The 20,780-nt window shown below is 36.6% G+C and overlaps 2 protein-coding genes across 4 annotated transcripts in view; one reads left to right on the top strand and one right to left on the bottom strand.

Moving 5' to 3' along the window:
- Nucleotides 1-20,780, bottom strand: part of LOC110382350 (uncharacterized) — a 67,560-nt gene that overhangs the window by 27,081 nt on the left and 19,699 nt on the right. For all 3 annotated transcript variants that reach the window (XM_049838614.2, XM_049838599.2, XM_049838606.2), the window contains exons 2-3: nucleotides 15,658-15,846; nucleotides 338-550 (exon numbers count right to left, since the gene is read on the bottom strand). In XM_049838614.2, the coding sequence (XP_049694571.2) occupies nucleotides 338-550; nucleotides 15,658-15,846 (402 nt within the window). The remainder of the gene's footprint in view (nucleotides 1-337; nucleotides 551-15,657; nucleotides 15,847-20,780) is intronic.
- Nucleotides 16,240-17,457, top strand: LOC110381398 (uncharacterized). The gene is made up of 3 exons (XM_021341716.3): nucleotides 16,240-16,356; nucleotides 16,599-16,841; nucleotides 17,192-17,457. Exons 1-3 carry the CDS (start codon nucleotides 16,345-16,347, stop codon nucleotides 17,426-17,428), a joined length of 492 nt encoding a protein of 163 aa, XP_021197391.1. The 5' UTR covers nucleotides 16,240-16,344; the 3' UTR covers nucleotides 17,429-17,457.

The raw sequence follows: 20,780 nt of genomic DNA, 5'->3' as shown, positions 1-20,780 counted from the left end.
TGGTGGGTTCAGTCAGTAAGAGTCTGACACTACTTCACGAAACATGAATTGTCGACAAGAATTGTCGAAAAGGGTTACCCGGGTGACTAGGTTGAGGAGATCAGATAGTCAGTCGCTCCTTGTAAAACACTGGTTCTCAGCATCCGGTTAAGACTGGAAGCCAACTCCAACATAGTTGGAAAAAGGCTAGGAAGAAGATGATAACTTCTAAAGTGTATGTAAAATGTCTTCAAAGTTACCGCGGTCCTGGTACATAAAATGCTCCAGAAGAGACTTGGTAGGTTTTAGTCAATAAGAGTATTATCTTCTAATTGTATACTATAAAAAATGAGCTTACCACAACACTGTTTCCCGAAGTCCAGTCTGACCAGTTGCACCATATAAGGTTCCAGCAGATTGACGTACCACCAGGGTACGCGCTCCGGCTTCGTCAAGGTACAGGTCTCAGCGCTGAATGTAGCTGAGGTACTCCCGTCGAGGGCTCTCTGAGGAACTCCCCCGTCTTCTGTGGAGGCTTGCATTGGCGCCTTCCCGGCTGCCACGTTGAGGACTGTGGAAGAGCGGAGAAATTAGTCAAGTTTGATATGATGGGCTTTCTTGGGCGTTTTAGGGGGGGATATTTATGCGGGGGGTAAGTTATTGTTTGTCTTTAAACAATATCTATCTATAGTGGCATTTGAAATGTGTACAATAAGTATCCGTATTCCATAAGTTTAAAGCCCAATACAATCATAGATATAATTCAGTTTTCTTAAAACAACTGTTTACTACTTTTTTAGTTTTCACATTCATTATTTTAAGAAAAACGGACGTTTATGTTGCCACTGAACCTATGTAGGCCTAAATGTTAGTAGATATTGTATGGTAACTATTCGGTAGTTATAAGATTATGGAATCTCGTAGGTTTTAATATCTTTTATTTCTCTTTTAATTTCTTAGCGAAGATTCGCCAACCACTATTTGCTACTTGCCGAAGACTTGAGAGGACAAATTACGTGTGTTACTTCTAAAATGTTCCCAAAATTGCAACCTTTGTACGCGAACACTACTTAGCAATAGACTTGCGCCGACACACGTTACGTTCGCGAACAAATGTGCTCTAACAATTTTGATGGAATCTCTCCATTACAACAAGCAGTCTAACCACCTACTTGGTATTACCGGTATTCAAACTGTCCAGTTAACAGGCCCGGGTTAGTGGCAAACTGTAACTGTGACTATGAAAATGTTCATAAAAACAGCTATAATATGGTCTTTGATTCAGTACTAAATTCTTATGATATTTAAAGACGACATTAACGACAGTGAACTAGTGGGACTGTACCCGTAAAGTTGGATTGTGTTTTTTTTTAATCAAAAACTACCTACTTTTTTTGAAATTTTGTGATTTACTGAAACTTGTAGCGCTACTAGTAATAGTAGTTAGTCATTTGTTTTGCACAAAAATATGCGTTTATGTTACTAGCTTCTGCTTGCGGATTCAGCCACGTCCTGAGCGAACTACTTCAAGCACATATATAAACCTAAAAAGTAAAAAAGTAAATAAAAAAAAGTAATAAAGTAAGTAAGTAAGTAAATAAAAAGTAAGTAAAGTAAGGATAAAAAGTAGCACATAGGTATGGAACTTTGATATAGGACTTATAGGAGCCATATTGCAGACGAGTTTTATCAAAATCGATTCAGTAGTTTTTGCGTGACAGACTTACAAACAAACACACCGACCTTTCACATTTATAATATTAGCAGGATGCTTTCTTGGTCTATAAAAGTATCTAGGTAGATGACAGGTCGATAGCGAAGACATAAACCTCAGTTTAACAACCATGGTTACCATGGTTACCACCCATAGTTTCCTACTGCCCACGACGTTGACAACTAACGGAACTAGACCTGTGCGGATTAAATTAACATGTCTCGGTCTAGTGATGTGCTCGATAACTGTCGATAATTGCACAAACTATCGACTCACGCGGCTCTAACGGGATCGCGTTCAATCATATGAAATGTTATTTTTGTATAAGTTTTTGTGAATTTGGTAGAACAGGCCACATAATTGAACAGAAGATAAAAACTACCACTATAGTTGAAATGGAAATAAATACCCTCACTGCAGACTAAATAGTCGCTAGTTGGCGGTGGCTATGATCGGTTTTTTTTTCTTAAAGAACATCGTGAATCCTTTCAAAGTTTTTATTCGATTTAAGATCTGCTGAATACTTCAACATTGTAAAATTCGTAGTGCCATTCAACTCTATATTGATTTATGAGTCCGTACAAACTATCAACCGACAAAAACTTTGCAGCGTGCTCTAAAACACAAATTACTTAACTTTACGAAAAGCCCGGGTAACTGGGTTGAAAACACTGGTACTCAGCTGCACTTTAGACTGTAAGCCGACCACAACAAAGTTGAGCAAAGGCTAGGCAAGCTGATGATGACGACGAAAAGCTTAGTAAAACACGTCATGAGCATAGACTGTCGGCTTTGTGAGGCAGTGGGCTGAGCATAAGTCCCGACGAGATGGAAAGTGCGCGCCCGAGCGTGACGCCACGAAAAATTTGATTCACACCACTAACAATACTGACTTTGTATTACGTAAATTTTTTTAGGAATAATTTTAGTTGAACACAGCTTTTGATACAGTACTGTATAATATTTTAAAGTAACTTGTAAAAATGAAAAGATTCTATGCACGACGTATTGTTTTTCATCCAACTAGCTTCTGCAGGCGGTTTCACCCGAACTACTTTGCGTACCCAAATAATCTTTAAGACATTCCAATAATGCCTAATGCCAAATACCAAATTTTTATGCGAGCAGAAACAAACAAACTTTTGCCTTTATAATATTTTAAAGCACCGTTTTTAAGTGCACCGGAAAACAAAAACCGAAAAAAACAAAGAAAATGAAAACCCTCAAAAATAAAAATCTATTTCCTCGTCGTTATAAGACAGAATTTCAATAAACTCAGCAGTACAGTAAGTCGTGAATACATAATAATTATAACTGTGTAGACTGCATAAAACTGATAGTTAGTACAACTTATACCGTTAGTACGCTCGCTTTTTGCTTAGAAATACATCGAATGCCTTTACTAACAGAAAATGTACACTAGCTTTTTCATTTGTTTATGTCATTTTATGATTATTTTTTTTAAGTTATTTATATTTAAAGTCAATAATAAAAAGTGTATTTTTCATATTTTCGTCATATTTTTGTAGAGAATACTCACTGTAAAATGGTCTAAAATTAATACTAAATTGGATCCATTTGGTACTTACAAACAAAAATATACTGCAACAATTTTCACTAGTTTTAGTAATTTCTTTTCTTTCTGTATTCGTATGACACGTTAAAAAGCTTCCGTCACTTTTTTTCATCTTTTCAAACCACATACTTTCCTAATAAATTAAAAAGTAAACACAAACAGATAAAAATAATAAAAAAAAATATTCCAAGCCTCATTTACACCAATTTATTTCGCATTAGCGCAAAAAATCGACCAAAAATCAAGTTCATTGTTTTCGTGGCCTCAGACGAGGCCAAGATCACAATTTTACGGCCGCTGTTTTTTCGACAAATCTTATTTTATTATGGCTAATAAAGTAGGTCGCATGCCGATGTCGGAATGTAGGAAATATTATACACGCTTAATCTGTTTTTATAAGGAAAATATTGTGGATTAGATATTCTAGATTATTATTATTTTTAGCTCTTGATGACATTTTAAAATTGAGCTTTAGCCTTATAAAATAATTAAGTTATGAGTAGATATTGATTTTATGAAGGAAGTGAATTATAAAGTTTCAAGGTAATTTCACTGATTTACATTAAGTGATACATGCGAGGCAAGTGTAAAATAATATACTCACTGAAATATTAATGAAAATGATAACATGCCTAAACATGTTAAACTAATGCGTTTGACGTTTTCTTGAAAAGGTTAATAAGATGAATAAATATGTTAGCAAAAATCGATTAACACAGTAAAATATCTTGATAATTATATAAAAATAGAAATAATCCAAATATAACTAATCACCTTACCACCAGCTGACTATCGTGATTAGAGTAATTGAGTGCTACAAAATCGGTCTAACATTCGGGCTAATGTCATTTAAATTGTCCTCAGAAAGGGACAGTGCTCACAAAATTATGTACTCATGTGAGTACAGTCACACTTTCGACACAGACACCGTGACTGACGGATTTGAATGTGACTTTTTTTGTATGAGAGAAGTGAGAAATGTGTTAGGTTATGTAATCACGCTAGTACTACTTTAGTACTGAGCAGGACATATTATAGTGCACAAGCATTTTGCTCATACACAGGTACACTCACTATTCCTTATCTCATAGTCCGATGAGACGGCAATCCGACTAGACTGGAGAGAGATCAGGCGCAGAACCAGAAACATACTCTACGATGCACGGGTGTATCAAACACCAGAATCCAGACTCCAGGCTGTTTTATAATAAAAGTTTCTGTATTTGCTTTTTTATAGTGAAAATAAATGCATATGTATTCGGGCCCCCTCGAACCGAATTTGGATAAAGAATAAGTATTGCCTTTTGGGCACGCTCCCAGTTGACAGCGATGAAGAGGAATTTTTTTAGTGTTTTAGTTTTAGTACTTTATTAATGTGTATGTATCAAATGGATTCACTTTCTCACTTCCCATTCCACATTCCCTAATTCCCCACAGCTCAGTATGATCGCAAGCGGTTAGTGGGTACAAGTACAGAGTGTTCGAGTCCCGGGCTAGCTCTGGCACCGTTAGCGTCAACTCGTGGCACACTTTGCAAGCCGTTACGCGTAGGGCTGAAGCTCGTTGCTTTGTAGATGTTAGTGTAAATTAATATTTTGGGAAATAATGTAGATATATAAAGCAAGGGTTGTTTTCGACAGAGCGTTCCGGGGAAACTACTTAGAGTACGTGATAAAAAGTCTCGTATTAAGATGGATTACAATCGATTAGTATGTGTGCTTATCAACTATTCAGACAGTGATGATGTGATGTTGTGAATGTCGTCTTATCACAACAAATGACCAACCTGAATTCAGCAATAAAAATAAGGTTTTATTGAGTCAAGTAAATTACTCGAAAACTTAAAAAAATATCCATAAAATAACTACCTATATTACAGTCTAAAACGCTTGAAAAAAAAGAGGAACTAACTAAACACGCCAATTGCCGACAGCCCTATGCGCGGGCGCAGTGTTTGCTACGAACGGTCGTCAATGGCGCTCGCCGTTCTACTTACACCTTGTTCCACACCCTCAGAGACGGTCTACTCAACTGTGCGAAAATCTATGATGCTGTCATCATATTATTGATATTATAGAGTTTTTTGCCGGCTTTTCTCCATAAGACCAATTTTTTGGAACCTTGCAACTAGAATGATGTTTCAGAGGAGCCTGCAAAGGCCTGTTTGAAATAAAAACATTTTGACATTGATAAACTTGAAGACCTATTTGGTATTTTGTTAATCAAATATGGTGATGCGGTTTTTTTTAACTGATTGAATATTTTAGGAGACGTTGTCACTGACAACCTGAAGGTCCATTTTTGTTTGAACAACTATTTTCTTTGAAAACTGAAATCGATAATTCATAGTCAACAGTTGTGTTAAGGAAACTATCGGTAGGCCTGGGTGCCGGCTGTCATTGTTTTGCAAACGGCAGTCAGAAGCCTGTTTGATGATCATAATTAATGGTATCAAGTTGAAAATTTAAAATAGTGTCGGGATCTGATAAGTAGGTACATAGTCGCTTTATGTTGCAGTGAAGCACAGTTTTAATGGAAAAAGACCAGAGATGGTTATTTGCCAACTCTTTGAAAACCTCTGTAGAACTGAATAAACACTCTGTATAAATGTTACGTAAAATGGAAAATAACATATTACATTTCGCTCTACTGAACAGCTTTGCAGTCAAAGGCAAGTAAAGTAAACAAACCAAGCTACTGCATTTGCAATTACCCTGTGAATATACAGTTGGAGAGATTCAATTACTTTGTCATTCCACGAACTAGAATCAATATTTACACACACACAGACACACATCGGGTTGTACAGAATTGCAGCCTTCTGATTGGTCAGTGAAACGCACACTATGCAACCAGTCCCTTTGAACTGTGTTAATATTATTAGTTCTGTGGTATACGTTACAGGGCACACTAAAGTAATTTGCATATGTGTGCGTGCACCATAGGTCTGATTGGTCGACAGTGGGCGGGTACAAATTATTTCACGTGAATTCAGGACTTCAAAGCGAATGCGAAATGAAATATTCCGGGAAATGTTTGTTAAAAGGATTCTGTGTATTCAATTTGCAGCGAAATATGCTGGATGCAATACTCTGAAAATTTCATTCCATTTTATATTCCTGGTAGTTGTTAATTACGAATTCACCATGTTTCAGGAAATATATTACATCCGAATAATAATTACAGGTTTAAACCATCTCCCGTATTCATTTCCATGAAAAAATCTGATGAAGCTCAGCCTTATTTCCACCAATTTCATAGGAAAAAATACTGCGAAACAATCAAAAAAATATTTTCAATTACGAACTATTTCAAACACACATCATCATAGTCATCCCATAGTAGACTCCACAAAACTATTTCGATAGCTCAAACTACCTCTACCAATATAACGGAATGTTAAGTTCCATTAAGATGAAAGATCATACATTTGTTGGTACAGTAACAATTATCGCGTTATGGCAGTAACAGTTGTAACTTGTACAATTGTTTGACTTGTTACAACGGTGAAAACAACCGAACGTCGCGTTAAGTTACGTGTCGTTTTTGTAACCAGTAGAGACAGACATATATACTCAATACTCAATTGTTTATGAGCATTCCATATGTTTTACAGGTGGTATATTTTATAAGCTGAGCATCTTATGGACCCGGTAGAACACAGTTTAAAGATAATGGAGTTATGTAGTAGCTTACTTCTAAAATTATAATAATGTTATATCGAACATGTTTTTATAAACAATTTATATACTTACAGCCGTTCCTACTAAGTTACCAGAGAAAGAATTTTGACATTAGCATCGTACAAGTAACGTCAAATTCCTATCTCATAAGCAAAACCACAGATAGATAAAATAGGAAGGGCCGTTAGTTGGTAATATAGGAAACTGGAACAGCATGGCTTTTATATTTTTACGAACATTTTTTAGGCGCAGTAGTTACCTCTTGACAAAGACGCCTGCCTAACCGCCTTATGGCATCTCGACTCATCTTTCCTTCCTCCTTGAGTGGCCATCTTTCGGGTAAGCCTGTGCCATGGTCACATATTAACCACGTGAGGCCAAAAACTAGAATTTAATATGTAAATGCGGGTCGTCAAACTAGAAGAAGCGCCTGAGTGGACGTCATGACCCGCTTTTCAAAATTCAAGTTTTTTATTGGCTATCGTCTAGTTGTGAATAATTATTAAGTTATGCTCGAGTGTTTGAAGAGTCAGTCTAGTTGGGCAAAAAATAGAGCGTTAAAAATAAAAATATGATGAGTTAAAACCTACTCCTTTTTTTGGGAGTCGGTTGAAAATATAATTCAGTCAAAATAAGATCCGTAGATAACATTTCTTTGGAATTTAATTTATATTTAGCAAAAATATCTTAAAAGAAAACGAGAAATTAGTTATAAATTTTCCCATCGAGAAATCAAATGAAATCGTTTATCACTGTTTAACGATAAGACAAATAAGGTATTTTACATTTAAACTATGAATATTGGCAGACATGTTTTCTGCCTTCTGAAATTAATTACTATAAAATCTTTCAACTGGTAATATTTTCTATATTTAGCTTTCACTATATTCTTTTGCGCAATACTTATAAATGATTTTTCTTTCTTACTTTCCTAGAATATTACCTCAGTATCTAAGAATATTATTTGTGTCAAGAAAATCAATAGTAAGAAAACTAGGATTCAGGTCATGTGAACAATTTTTCAGTACACACGTGCAGCTTATAGATCGATAATTTCACGATCGATCGCCGCCACACTATGAATTTTTAAATCTCATGCACTGGCCTCGCAAGACTCGTAAAATAAGACTAGAAAATTTACATAAAAATGCTTCTTAGGATAACTGCAACTGTTTTAGTAAGAAGGAATAGGATTAATAAATGGTAACAAAATCACAATCACTTGGAATTGTTGAATCATAGAGTAAAAAAACTATAGGCAAAAGCTTTTAGTTCAAAATTCAATCTACCCTTATAAACCCTAAATTATAATATAGAGCTTTATCCCAAACTAGCTGTTTCACGCGGTTTCACCCGCATTCCGTGGAAACTACTGCTTGCACCGGATTAAAATATAACCCCGTTACTCGGAAAGAGTGTAGCTTTTCAAAAATGAAAGAATTTTGTAAATCGGATCAGTAGCTAAAGCCTTTAGGATACAAACAAACTAAATAATTATTCCTCTTTATTACATAATAATATATTAGATTCGATATCTTTCTTTCCTAGAACGTTAATTCGCCACCTTAGAATATTATTTCTATTTCAAGAAAATCAATACTGAAACTTAGAAAACTAGAATTTAGGTCATGTGAACAATTTTTCAGTACACACGTGCTGCACATAGATCTATAATTTCTCGATCGATCGACGCCGCACTATGAATGTTTAAATCTATCGAATACTAGAGTAGACTGCACTGGCCTCGTAACACATTGTGAAATAAAAAAATACAAATACTTTCCGAATTGTGAACCAACTCCTTTTTTGAGAACTCGGTTAAAATGTTTCTTAAGGTTCATTGCTACCAGTTTGGAAAAGAAAGAAGAGGCTTAATAAGAAAAATTACTGTATTTTGCAATTTTTTATTGTATTAAGTTGTTGAATCATAGACTCGGAAAACTATAAAAAGTAAATAATTAGCTTTTTGCTCAGCATTTTACTTATCCCTATTAATACAGAGTTCTGAATTCAAATAAAACATTCAAAAAATACCATCAATTAAGGTACTCAAAACTCCACTACGCTCCATTTAAGAGCGTGTACGCTCGGCGCGCGATGTCAACTTTAGGTAATTCAACGCAAAAAACCGCGCAGACTAGCGTCGCGGCTGTGTGCGTGCCTATCATACTTCACGTATAGTCACACAAACCATTTTGATCCTTTCGAGTGAAATTGGTAGAACAAAAAATATATTATTTAGTAAATAGTTAATAGCGGGAAAATAGTGTAAGTCTATGGATGTCTAAAATATAAAAGCATGAAAATAAGTCGTTAATACTTACACTCTTTTGCAAAAAAATCGGGCACCTATGAAAACCTTGGTTTTGAGGACTTTCTGTATATTACATACAATTTTCAACAGTACTAAATAGTCGACTGATGATTAATGACAATGTTAAGAGTTTCTGTATTTTAACCGATTTCAAAAAAAGAAAGGAGGAGGTTTCAATTAGATTATTTTGTGATTGTTCTCGATTTCTCAAAGACGCCTGGACCGATTTGAAAAATTGATTGTTTATATGAATGGTCCAGTCCATCCAGACCGAAAAATTGTGGTCAAATAACAACAATTGCCGGAAAGCCAAATATTGGTTAAGAGCTTGGGTTTACCATTGCAAATAAAGTTTTAAGTTATCTATCCTATATGCTTCAAAAGTTATTCGAGATCAAAAGTCAAAATTTGGGTACATACAAAATGAAAAAAAAAAAATATAGCTCGATTGGTAACAGACATCTGCAATAAGTGATTTCTAGCCTAAGGAGTCCGCCATATTGGATTTAGACTCGCGACACATTTTTTTTCGAGTTATTCATAGCAAGCCCTTTCATTTGATACCCATATCGTAGGAATACATTAAAACATTTTTTTCTCCATCTTGGGTATACCGCCATATTGGATATAGAATCATACATTGTCATTAAAACTGAACATTCAAACAAAATTTCAACTCAATCGATAAAAAAAATATGCTTCAAAATTGAGCTTTAAATAAAATAGTAATGTATCAAGATTTGTTGGTCGCGCTTGAAATGTACTCTATTCTCGGTATCCACGGCAGAGGTTATTCACCCTACGCGATGTGACGGAGCGACACGTCCTCTCTCTGTGAAGCCTTGCGGCGGTCTGGTTTGAGTTGACTCGCGTGCAGCGTTTTATAGTAGTTTTTAAATAATTTATAATAAAATAAAAATGAGAGTTTAAATTATAATATAAAGTTTATGTTTTAAAGAAAGAGTTATATTACTATAGTAAATAATTGTTATATTAAATTAAGTAAGATAGATAGGTAAAAAAGGCATTTGAAATTCACAATTTTTCACATTGTTAAAATATTTTTTTCTGAAAGATAGAGACCTAAATCAAAAAATGTTTTCAACTAACTATAGGCATGGGGATTTCGTCTATGAGTAAAAAAATAAATATGATTAGATTTGCCACTGTTTTCACATGAATTTAAGCTTCGAAATAGACGCTGAACGGGAATTTTATAAAACACCTGTTACGTTATAGGGGTTTTAAGTATTTAAACTACACATATTGAAATTTATGTTCAATTAACTATATAGACAGTGAAATTACCTTGCGTTATTAAAAAATAACATAGTTATAGGATAAGTAGTTACTGAGAAACAGTGGTTTAAAAAGTACCATTTTAGGCCAAATGGCGCGCGGTTGACGTACACGCTCTTAAGTAACCCAACCTGCAGCCACTTGACAAATGACAGCTCGAAACATCGTCACCATATTGATTATTACGATAATCGAATACAAATGAATCGGCCTCATAACCCGGGACAATGGGCCGAGCGATTCAGGCGGTAACCGAACCGATTCAATGGTAATGGTAATGAGTTGCCTTATTCGCGTCGGAAGTCTTTTGTCAACAGCCTATTAGTCTGATTGAGTACTTAGGATAATAGTGACAATTGAAAGTTATTAATTTTAGAGAGTTAAGCTGTTTGTTTTATGTTATGTTGTAACGTATAGGATATTCGTTTTGGAGAGCAGGTTTCTAATTAGACAATAAGTAATAATAAATTATGAAATCAGGCGTTTTTTGCGGAAATCCATGATATAATTTTTTTTTTAAATATACCAATCCTCTGAAAATTAACGTTGCATATTTTTTCAAACATTTTATTTTTACAATCAGTTACGTCATATATTTTCAATGGCTGAGAACATCCCCATGAAATCTAGTCCTATGGGATTGGGAGATCAGATAGATGGTCGCTCCATGCACTGTCCAAAAACTGGTAAACAGCTGCATCAAGTTCGTCTAGAAGCCGCGCCAACATAGTTGGAAAAAAGCTAGGCAGATATTAATGATCGTTATTCAGAACTCGTAAGTCTGCTGGGAGAACATTTTAGATTCAACAGTTCATACCAAACAATTGAGGTAAATAAACCGTTTTAACATATACCTATACTTACACATAAAGTCCATTGATAAATATAAGTAGTGACGATAAACCCGTTACGATATGTCGCACCCACGCGATAATTATATGAGGTTCGATTCTCATTAGTACACAGAATTCCGTTGCCTCAAAATACAGCCATTTTTTTACTCTGGCAATATCATGGAGAATAAAATGACTAGCGGAGGTGCCATAACGAAACATCGATCGCCTCAGAAAGTAGCGCGCTAAAATGCGGGTGAGCGGGAGACGAGGAATGGTACTGTTTTCGCCCTTATACACCTTATCTTTGGACCCGATAATTTTTTTTAATACAAAAAAAAACAAAAACCATTGACATGTCTCAAGGAACCACTAGGAACTGATCGTTTTGGTCAAGCCCATTGACTTGAGTTGACCTATAAGAAGGCGCGTGACCTACCAAAGTTTTGGCATCTCCACTCACCTTTCCTTACTCCGTGGGCAATATCTTCGAATATTAATCGTATGTCATTTGTTTGTAGGCCATAGACACCATAAGGAGGATTTTGTGTCACAGGTGAATCATGGGCGCGAATCGAATACAAATTAAGCGATAATCGAGTGATCGTGCCGATTCGATACTGTCGCTTATTTGACCTATATCGATTTAGTGATAATCGTACATTGTTGTGCCTTTTTCGGAGTAATTATTGGAAAGTAAGTTTACTTTGATGCAAATATGGCTACAATATTTTGCATGTCAATTATTTAAATTTTAATTTAATATTTGGTTTATAATTAGCAGCCGTCAATTCTTTAATTAAATATTTAAATTGGTTACTAATCCAGATTAACATAAGCGTAACTTTCAAATAAATAAATAAGTACAGTTAAGTTCAATAATTAAGTGTTTAACGAAACAGACATGAAAAAAAAACAACGAAGCAAATATTTCAACTTAAGTTTTTTTACAAACGTACATAACAAACTCCCAACTTCAAAGTCAGCAAAAAAAACACCTGTTATAATATAACAAAGGTGTAAATAATAATTATAATTCTGGCAACACTGTCGCCCCCGAACATATGGCGGACGATAACGGGACTTCATATCAATACGGAACTTGAAATAACTGGTGCTTTAACAACTTACATATAACTTAGTACCTGTCCATTGTAGACAGTGGTTAGAAGTACATACTTGTGGAAAAACTAGCCGTCTTACCACAAAAACCTTTAAACGCCAATTTAAGACTTGTCTAAAAAAATGACAGATTATGAAATAAGGTCCACTTTGCAGTCACATTTTTTTTAGACAAGTGTTTGACATATGATTAAGTTTTTGTAGTAAGAACATAAGTGTTTTAGTTATAGCTTGATTATTTTGCATCTAAAGCTCTCCTTGATCAGTGGGCTTTATACCTATGCTGCTTTTTTACTAGGCATTCATTCAACTAAGCTTTAAGTTGAGCTTTATCAAAGACAAACAGAAAAACAAACAAAGACAAACGTGAAGGAAAACATCTTGAGGAAACCTGGACTATAAAGTCTGAAATCACCAACCCGCATTGAGCAAGCGTGGTGATTAATGCTCAATCCTTCTCCGTGTGAGGGGAGGCCTGTGCCCAGCAGTGGGACGATAAAAAGGCTGTAACAGTAACAGTTATCAAAGACGGTCCACGCGAGTAAGCATATTAATCAATATTCAGGGCATAATTTATTGTTTTATAAACATTTCTGTCAAAGAATAATCATACTAAGGGCTCACTGCACTCTACAAACTTAATCAGTCGTTAGCATGGATATGTTCATGCAGATAGTTTGATGGGGTACATTACAGTAACGAGTAGCTATGGGGCCGGTATTAGACACCCGATTGTACCCACAGAATATATAAACAGCTGTTTACTATATAACATTTCGAAGCAGTTGATTTAAAAAAGCGGACATTTATGTTTTCAGGGAATTAGGCCTAAAAAGTTTGATAGGATTCACGATTATCTTCAGAATAAACATTCAGTTAACCAACTACAGCCCACAGTTCAATGTCCATTCTACAGCCTCTTCTTCCCATCTTTAACCAAAACGACGAAAAAAAGTGTTCATAATAACGAACATTTAAGCTACGGGCGGTACAATAATTGAATGGTACAGATGATCATAACTGTACCGGTACTTAATAAGTAATATCATTCACAGGTGTGATGGCAACTGGAGCACCATGTACTAGCGCCTTGAGCGATGCTTCAACCGCGTGTCCAATTGATTTATGATTCTGTTTTAGTTTTTTTTGAAGCTTTCTTGTGTTAAAATTGATTTACCGAGTGTAAAAACATAACCCTTCTTGATTGTTGGGTAAAAGCTACACCTTTTACCCCTCCTGTGGGTTAGCAGCGGTGAGGGAGTGTCAGACTCTTACTGACTAAAAACCGTCGTGTTCCGTCGTAGGCCTTTTATGTACCAGGGCCGCGGTAACTCTTTCGAACAATCCCGCAGCCTAGTGAATTTTCGACAACCCTATTGAGCTTCTTGGTATTTCAGAATCGTTTGTAACCTAAGCCTATATGTGCGATTATAAATAGATACCTATTATCTTCATAGGCTTCTATAGTAACATAATAGAGAGGATTTTTTTTGTTTGTCATCAAAAACAACAGAACAGATTTAAAAATTCTAAAGCTGAGAGGCTACATTATCTCTTAGTTATAGAAGCTATATTTCATCTAGCTTTTCGAAGAAGTTTCTAAACCATCCCTCGATTATTGAAGTGAGAGTGTCGTTTTGGACAGTTGTCACGATTCGTCACACCATAGACAAAGACCACGGCATGACGCTGATGTGACGTGACGTGTCGCTGGGTGTAACCTTACGACACGGGGGTCGGGCGTAACATTGTCACAACTGTCACCTTTCTATCTTATAATAAAGTGTGTGTATATGTATGTTTGTGATGCTTCTTGGGTTATGAGTTTATATAAGTATTAGTACCTACCTACAGGCGATTGAAAGAAATATGATTTCTAAGGATTATTTAATTAAAATATTAATAGAAATTTATGGATTACCATTATTATAAACACAAATCCTCAGCAAACAGCCAACTGTCTTTATTATTTAACTCCACCGTCTCGCGTTGATGCAGACATAAGGCCCAGACTCTACCGAAGCCAAGCGACGAAGTTTTTGATCAAGTATTCAAATCTCATTATTCAAGCAAATCGTTTTGTCAAATTACATCAGTTACATGTAAGCTACTTTTTATCGAAGTGCGGAAAATAGTTCCTTCAGGAAACCGCGGCCAAAAACTAGTATTTCAATCATTTAAATCGAAAAAGTAAAGTTCCGTCTTCAATGTCGTAAGTCGTAATTTCTTACAGCAACAATTCTCTCGCAGACGTTAATAAGACGATCTAAACAATACACAATGCGTCAAATTGAATTAACCACAAGTACAATACTTGCCAACCCTGCTACATGACCGACTTTTACTTTCTTCGTGAAAACATTTCACAAGACTATGAATGGCGTCTAAAAAGCGGAGATTCTTTGTAACACAATCCCACAACTCTCAAAGAAAGTATACCTACTAATGCCCTTTGTTATGTAGTTTTTTCTATTATTCTATTGAAATTTTATATTACGATTTCGTCACGATTTTATTGTTTCGCTCCTACTTTATAATGATTGATTTTTGTTAAGTAATTTAATTAACATATCTTTTTATTCTTTCCTTCATCATGATCGATTTATGCTTTTAATTAATACTTTTTTGAAGGGATACATAGTGAATTAATACTCTCTTTCTAATGTAGCTTTTGATATTAAAGTGAAACGCAACTAATGACCAGGAAGATACGATAGTATGTGGTAACCATCTTCCATTAGGTAACTACTACCGTGTGGTGCGTGGCCATCCTAAAGATATGTTATATTCAAAGCCTCTTGTGTCATCAAGGTATTTGGCAGTTTACTACGTAGATATACAGATTCTGGGTGTTTCCAAGAAAATTCTTTGTATAGAGAAATTACAGCTTTGTGCAGTAAAATCTACCCAAAGCTGCAATGCTTCAAAGCAGGAATCTGCACTCAATAAACAAATGAATTCCTATTTCCCTTTAGCGCGATAACGGCGAATTCAATCTTTTACATGGAGTTTTATTTTGCTCGGAAAACGTTCTTTAAAAAGGAAAATGGTGGCTCGTCGTTTTCTGTACTATTGCCCCTTTCCTCAGGCTAGTTCTTAAGAACAATTTATCAAATCTACATTACTAAATAACTCACCACAAAAAGGAATGCCATCAGGCGTCCACTTCCCATTGGCGCCACACAGTCTCCTGGCTGGTCCCAGGAGTTCGAAGCCTCGTTCACACTCGTACGAGGCTATGGTGCCTTCAGACATCGAGTCCTCGGAGAAGGTCACCTTGCAGTGTGCAGGGGCACCGGGAAACTGACATGTCGATGCTGATAACCCTGGAATAACAGAAAGTATGGTTAATAATAATGAAGATGTGGAAAGTATTGTAGAAAGAATTTAATTTTAAATGGACTGTTTATTCCTCAAATCAATACCAGATGTGGTTAAGTAATTTAGGTGAAACGAAGAAAGCAGCCAACTAGACTAAGACACAGAAACTTTAGAAGCATCAGCAAATGGACTTTAACTCAACAGAGAAAACGTTTTCAACAATATCCGAATAAAATGACCACAATACTCTGTAACAACAATGCATACAAAACTAGGTTCAATAAAAAAAGTAACACAATCCAGATATGACTCCACAAAAAAGGTGCAACATCATTCGAGTAAAAACTCAAATCATCCGCCTCCTTGCTCTCGTCACATTCTACATTCTCTATGGATTCCACCTGTCATGGCGTCACGTGCGATATTACATGGTTGGATAATGAGCGGTTCTATTACTGCCCGACTACTCTGGATATGATTGTGAAAAGAAAACTACAGCCAATATGAGTTTCGAAGTGAGTGATTTTGAAAGTTGTCGTAAATTTTTCAGAGTCTTGAGCGAATAGATGCATCCGGATGACGAAGCCTGGCCTTGCAATGTCCGTATCAATAATGGTTTAACCATTCTTAAATCAATGCTCGCTATAAAATAAAATGAGTTTCATATAAAGCATATTAACAACTTTAACAGAATGCAGAGATCTATCAATTAACCTAGTATCGTATTGCATATTTTTCGTGGCTTTTTTTACCCCAGTGGACCCAAACCCGCCCTGGTCAAGGGGAGCCTACCCCTGGCAACGAGCGAGTTCCCCTACTTGCTCTGCGACTGATTGCCATGATTCTGCTGGTATCAGTTCTGACGATGCACGTGCGATCTCTGAGGGTCTTTCGTTGGGAGCAGTCGGTATCTGGTGGAGTTCTGGTGACTTACTGCGTAGCTGTGACTGGTTTAGCCCTCTGTGCGGGAGCTGACCGCTGCGGGGGCAAAGCTATGCAGGTATCATATTAAACTCAAGTTTGATTTTTAGGCTGCGTTCATAGCATATTGACTGTTAGCCACCGAATATCAGCATCTATGCATATTATGAATAACGTATTGTCGTTAAGATGTAAAGGAAAAAGTGAATTTGTGTGGAAATACAATAACATTCGGTGGCAAGAAAAAGTTGGTGGACCGAAGTTACGTTCCGTTAATTGATATCATTTAACGCCTGTTCTGTTAAACCTTTAGAAAGCCTTAAAGACTGCCAATTTGTCCGTTTAAACATCCCGTCATTACTGTGCATAATAATTGTGTGATTTTGCTCTGGGAAACCACTTTCTAATAACTCCTATGTTGAATTGCAGGCGTATATTTGCAGCACTGGTGCAGCTTTACTTCTGGTCAATGCTGGGGCTATTTGGCATCGCTGGCATCATTCAGGGGAGCTTACCCAAGTGGTAGCTGAACTACTCTTCGCGCTAGGAGTTCCTCTACGTCGTCAGGTCATTATCAAGGTGTGCCTCAGTGCTGTAGCCGCAATAGCTTTGATGCTGGATTTGGCTCTGGTGCCAATAATGACAGTTGTTAAAAAAGAAAAGTAGAGTGGTGTTTTATTTCTGTTAGAACATTATTTAGTGAGAACCCATTATCAGCCACAACAGCTGTTCTCTTTTGAGAGATCAGCCAGCTGCGCGAGATAATTTAAAGTAAGCAAGTATTCTATGGATGCAGGCTGCTGATGGATGGGTGGCGTCTATTAGGAGAGGCCTACGTTCAGCAGTGATGATGATCTACACGGTGCAAGTAGCTTGCTCATATTGAGGCACATGCGCAGGTTAGATGCATTAATAACTGCGAGTCCAGCGACTCGCGCATGTACCAAAGCAAAATATCCACCCGCGTGCTCTTGTCACTTGCGCGTGTTAACTTGCTCCAGCTACATGCATCGTGTAGACGCAACCTAAATAACGAAATCCTCCTAAACAGGCGATCGTTTTTTGTTTATACTGTGGAAGATTGGAAAGCAGTTTGGCATGGTGGCTTGTGTCGAATCGTGGCATCGTGTTGGACCGAAGCATCGCGAATAGACTGATCTGGAGTCAGTGAAAGCGATGTAATTCGTTCACGAGACATATTTTGCCGATTTTTTCTGCGTTACGGTCATGTTTTCTTTCAGTAGGACATACGTTTGCGGAGATTTTTACATCTTTTTTTTATTTTGGTTCCTAAGGCCTTTGTTACCGAAAATTCCTTATTTTTAACTAGCTTTTCCCCGCAGTTCTACCCTTCTCCATAGGGACATATTTCCCGCACCCGGATAAAACACCCGAGGCCATCAGTTTACCAAACATTTCAGCAATTCTTTGTTTCAAAAACTCATTTGTTTGAAAAGATTGAAGCTTGTCATGGTAAAAATTCAACTTGAACATTCAATATGTAAGCCTATGTGTCCTAACATTATCCTATCATATTCTCACATATTTTATTCAAAAATATTATGCTCAAACAAAACTTACATAACAGCGAGAATAAAATATACCTGCAACTAGCAGCCTCCACCAATAAATCAATATAAAAGGGGGGTGCACGGCACACACTAACAGATCCAACTACATGGCTGGTTGCCATGGCAACGAGTGGAGGTACAGCCCACGCACTTGTATCTAGACTAAAAGGTTCCCATGGCAACGGACGGAAGGCTGCAGGGTGGCTGTTATTGATTCATAAGCCCCCTAGATCCCCCTAGAACCCCCTAGAGCTCCCTGGCTGCAGTTCCGGGAAGCCACGTAATTGCAATCCGAGAATATCCTTTGATGTCGAGCTCGCCGTGGGCGGTAGGTAGCTGTGTTCGAGGAATGCAGCTTTCAAAGTAAAAGGAATTATATTCCATGTACCTACGTAGAATTAATATGAACTGGACTTTGTGTTTGTTATTACAAAATGGATTTAAAATTAAAATTGGAAAAAGAGTAATTTCATTTGGAAATCACATAACGCATACATTAATTTTGATAGAAAATAGGAATAGGTATACTAATTTCTTTTAAATATTCTTCTATATAAACTACTAAATGAACCTACACAAATAATTAAGACAATGAAGTATTTCCCCAAATTATAGGTGTACCTAGATACCTATAATTTATCAATTACTTAACTTTCATCAACATAAACCCAGACGACTTAACTCTTCAACCACACTAGTACTATAAAACATCAAACGGGACTGAAACCCATATAAAAGTTGCCACAAAACAGCGACACAGTCACACAGTGACAGACCCAGGAAGTGGAAAATTAGCAGATCATGATAACACAAACAATTGTCTGCCGAACTATTAGCCTGATTAAGAAAGCGTGCTGTGAGAGAAAATAGAGTCATCTTTAGCACCTAGCGTTGTCAACTCGACTGAACAGAAAAAGGTTATGGAGACAACTAAATTGTTAGCAGATTTTGTGTACGCATCGCAAGTCCACTGCTAGCCTGTATTCGCGTACAAGTTAGTTATATAGAAAGATATATTTTATTAGGTACACCAATTTTTTTTTTTATCTAAGAACTCATTAAAGTAGGTGACATAATGGGCTTCCGGACAACCTTAGGATGGATTGAGACGAGAAGGAAAATAATATACGGTAGGCAGTTAGGCAAGGTGTACACTTGTTCCTGCAATTCGCGTACCTATTGGTAATTATAATTATATCGAACGCGATTTATTACTGTTTGCGCGAGTAGACTAGAAGTGCCATTTAGTACATTGTGTCGCACATTAGTGGAATAGCGCCTTGGGTTCATAATACACGTATTCTCATACATATAGGTATGTCACAATCAATAGACAAAATCTAGATTTGGGCAAAATCATTTTTCACATCCAAATAATTAATGATCTCAGAAGTAATTTTCTCCAGTCGTCACACAAACGGCGTAAACTCGCAACAAAACCTTGACATTGGCGACGCCGGCATTTTATTGGCCTATTCCGCCTATTCATTCATTGATTATCGTCAGTTGCACTTTCAACAACTAAATTCACGAAGATTAGCGCCTTTCGCTTACATTGAAGTTACAAAATATTATTCTTAATATTTAACTAGTTATGTATATGCCCCGCGTCCTGTGGGAACTACTAGGATAAAACCATCAGGATTAAGCATTATTATTAAGTTGACGACCTCTATGGCGCAATGGTCACCAAGCCGGACTGCCGAATCTGAGGTCCCGGGTTCGATTCCCGGTTCGGTCGACATTTGTGTGATGAGCATGCTTGTTGATCGTGGTCTGGGTGTTACAATATTTATAAATATGTATATATGTAGCTATATGTAGTTTATCAGTTGTGTTAGCACCCATAACACAAGTTAATTAATAACTTACTATGGGGCTAACCAACCGTGTGTGAAAAGGGTGTCCCGACAGTATTTTATTTTTTCTTTTTTAAGCTTTAGACTATCAAATCCCATTAAAATCGGTTCAGTGATTTTTTGCATAAACCCGGATAAACAGATAGACTAACTTTGTTCCCGCCTTTGCACCCGCGTCTTTTGGGAACCACTCCATTCACTCGGATAAAAAGTATCCTATATCCTCTCTTAGGCTCTAAACTATCTGTGCACCAAGTCCCATTAAAATCGGTCCATTAATTTCTGCATAAAAACCATACAAACAGACACACTAACTTTCACATTTACACCAACTAAGGATAGTATAGAAATAAAATATTTATAATACTTAAAAATTTAAATAAACACACCTACCGCATTCTTCGTGACAAGGTCATTGCGGTGCCTTTCTCGAAAACTTTCTACCCTGCGGCAGATCGCAGTGGGTCACACAGGTGGGGTCACTGACCTCTGACTCATTGAGATTGAATCATTTATTTGTATCGTACTTACAGATCTTACGCGGTGAGACTTTCCCGGTGATGGTTTAATTAGTTTTTCAGTAGGTAC

This window comes from Helicoverpa armigera, chromosome 1 (genome assembly GCF_030705265.1).
Source record: "Helicoverpa armigera isolate CAAS_96S chromosome 1, ASM3070526v1, whole genome shotgun sequence".
In the NCBI taxonomy this organism is placed as follows: domain Eukaryota; kingdom Metazoa; phylum Arthropoda; class Insecta; order Lepidoptera; family Noctuidae; genus Helicoverpa; species Helicoverpa armigera.
This window is presented reverse-complemented; position numbering and strand designations above follow the sequence as displayed.

Bases quoted from the DNA above. Each gene is read 5' to 3' on its own strand.
- LOC110381398 (XM_021341716.3), top strand. The intron at 16,842-17,191 runs GTATCATATTAA...GTTGAATTGCAG, and splicing joins GCGGGGGCAAAGCTATGCAG to GCGTATATTTGCAGCACTGG.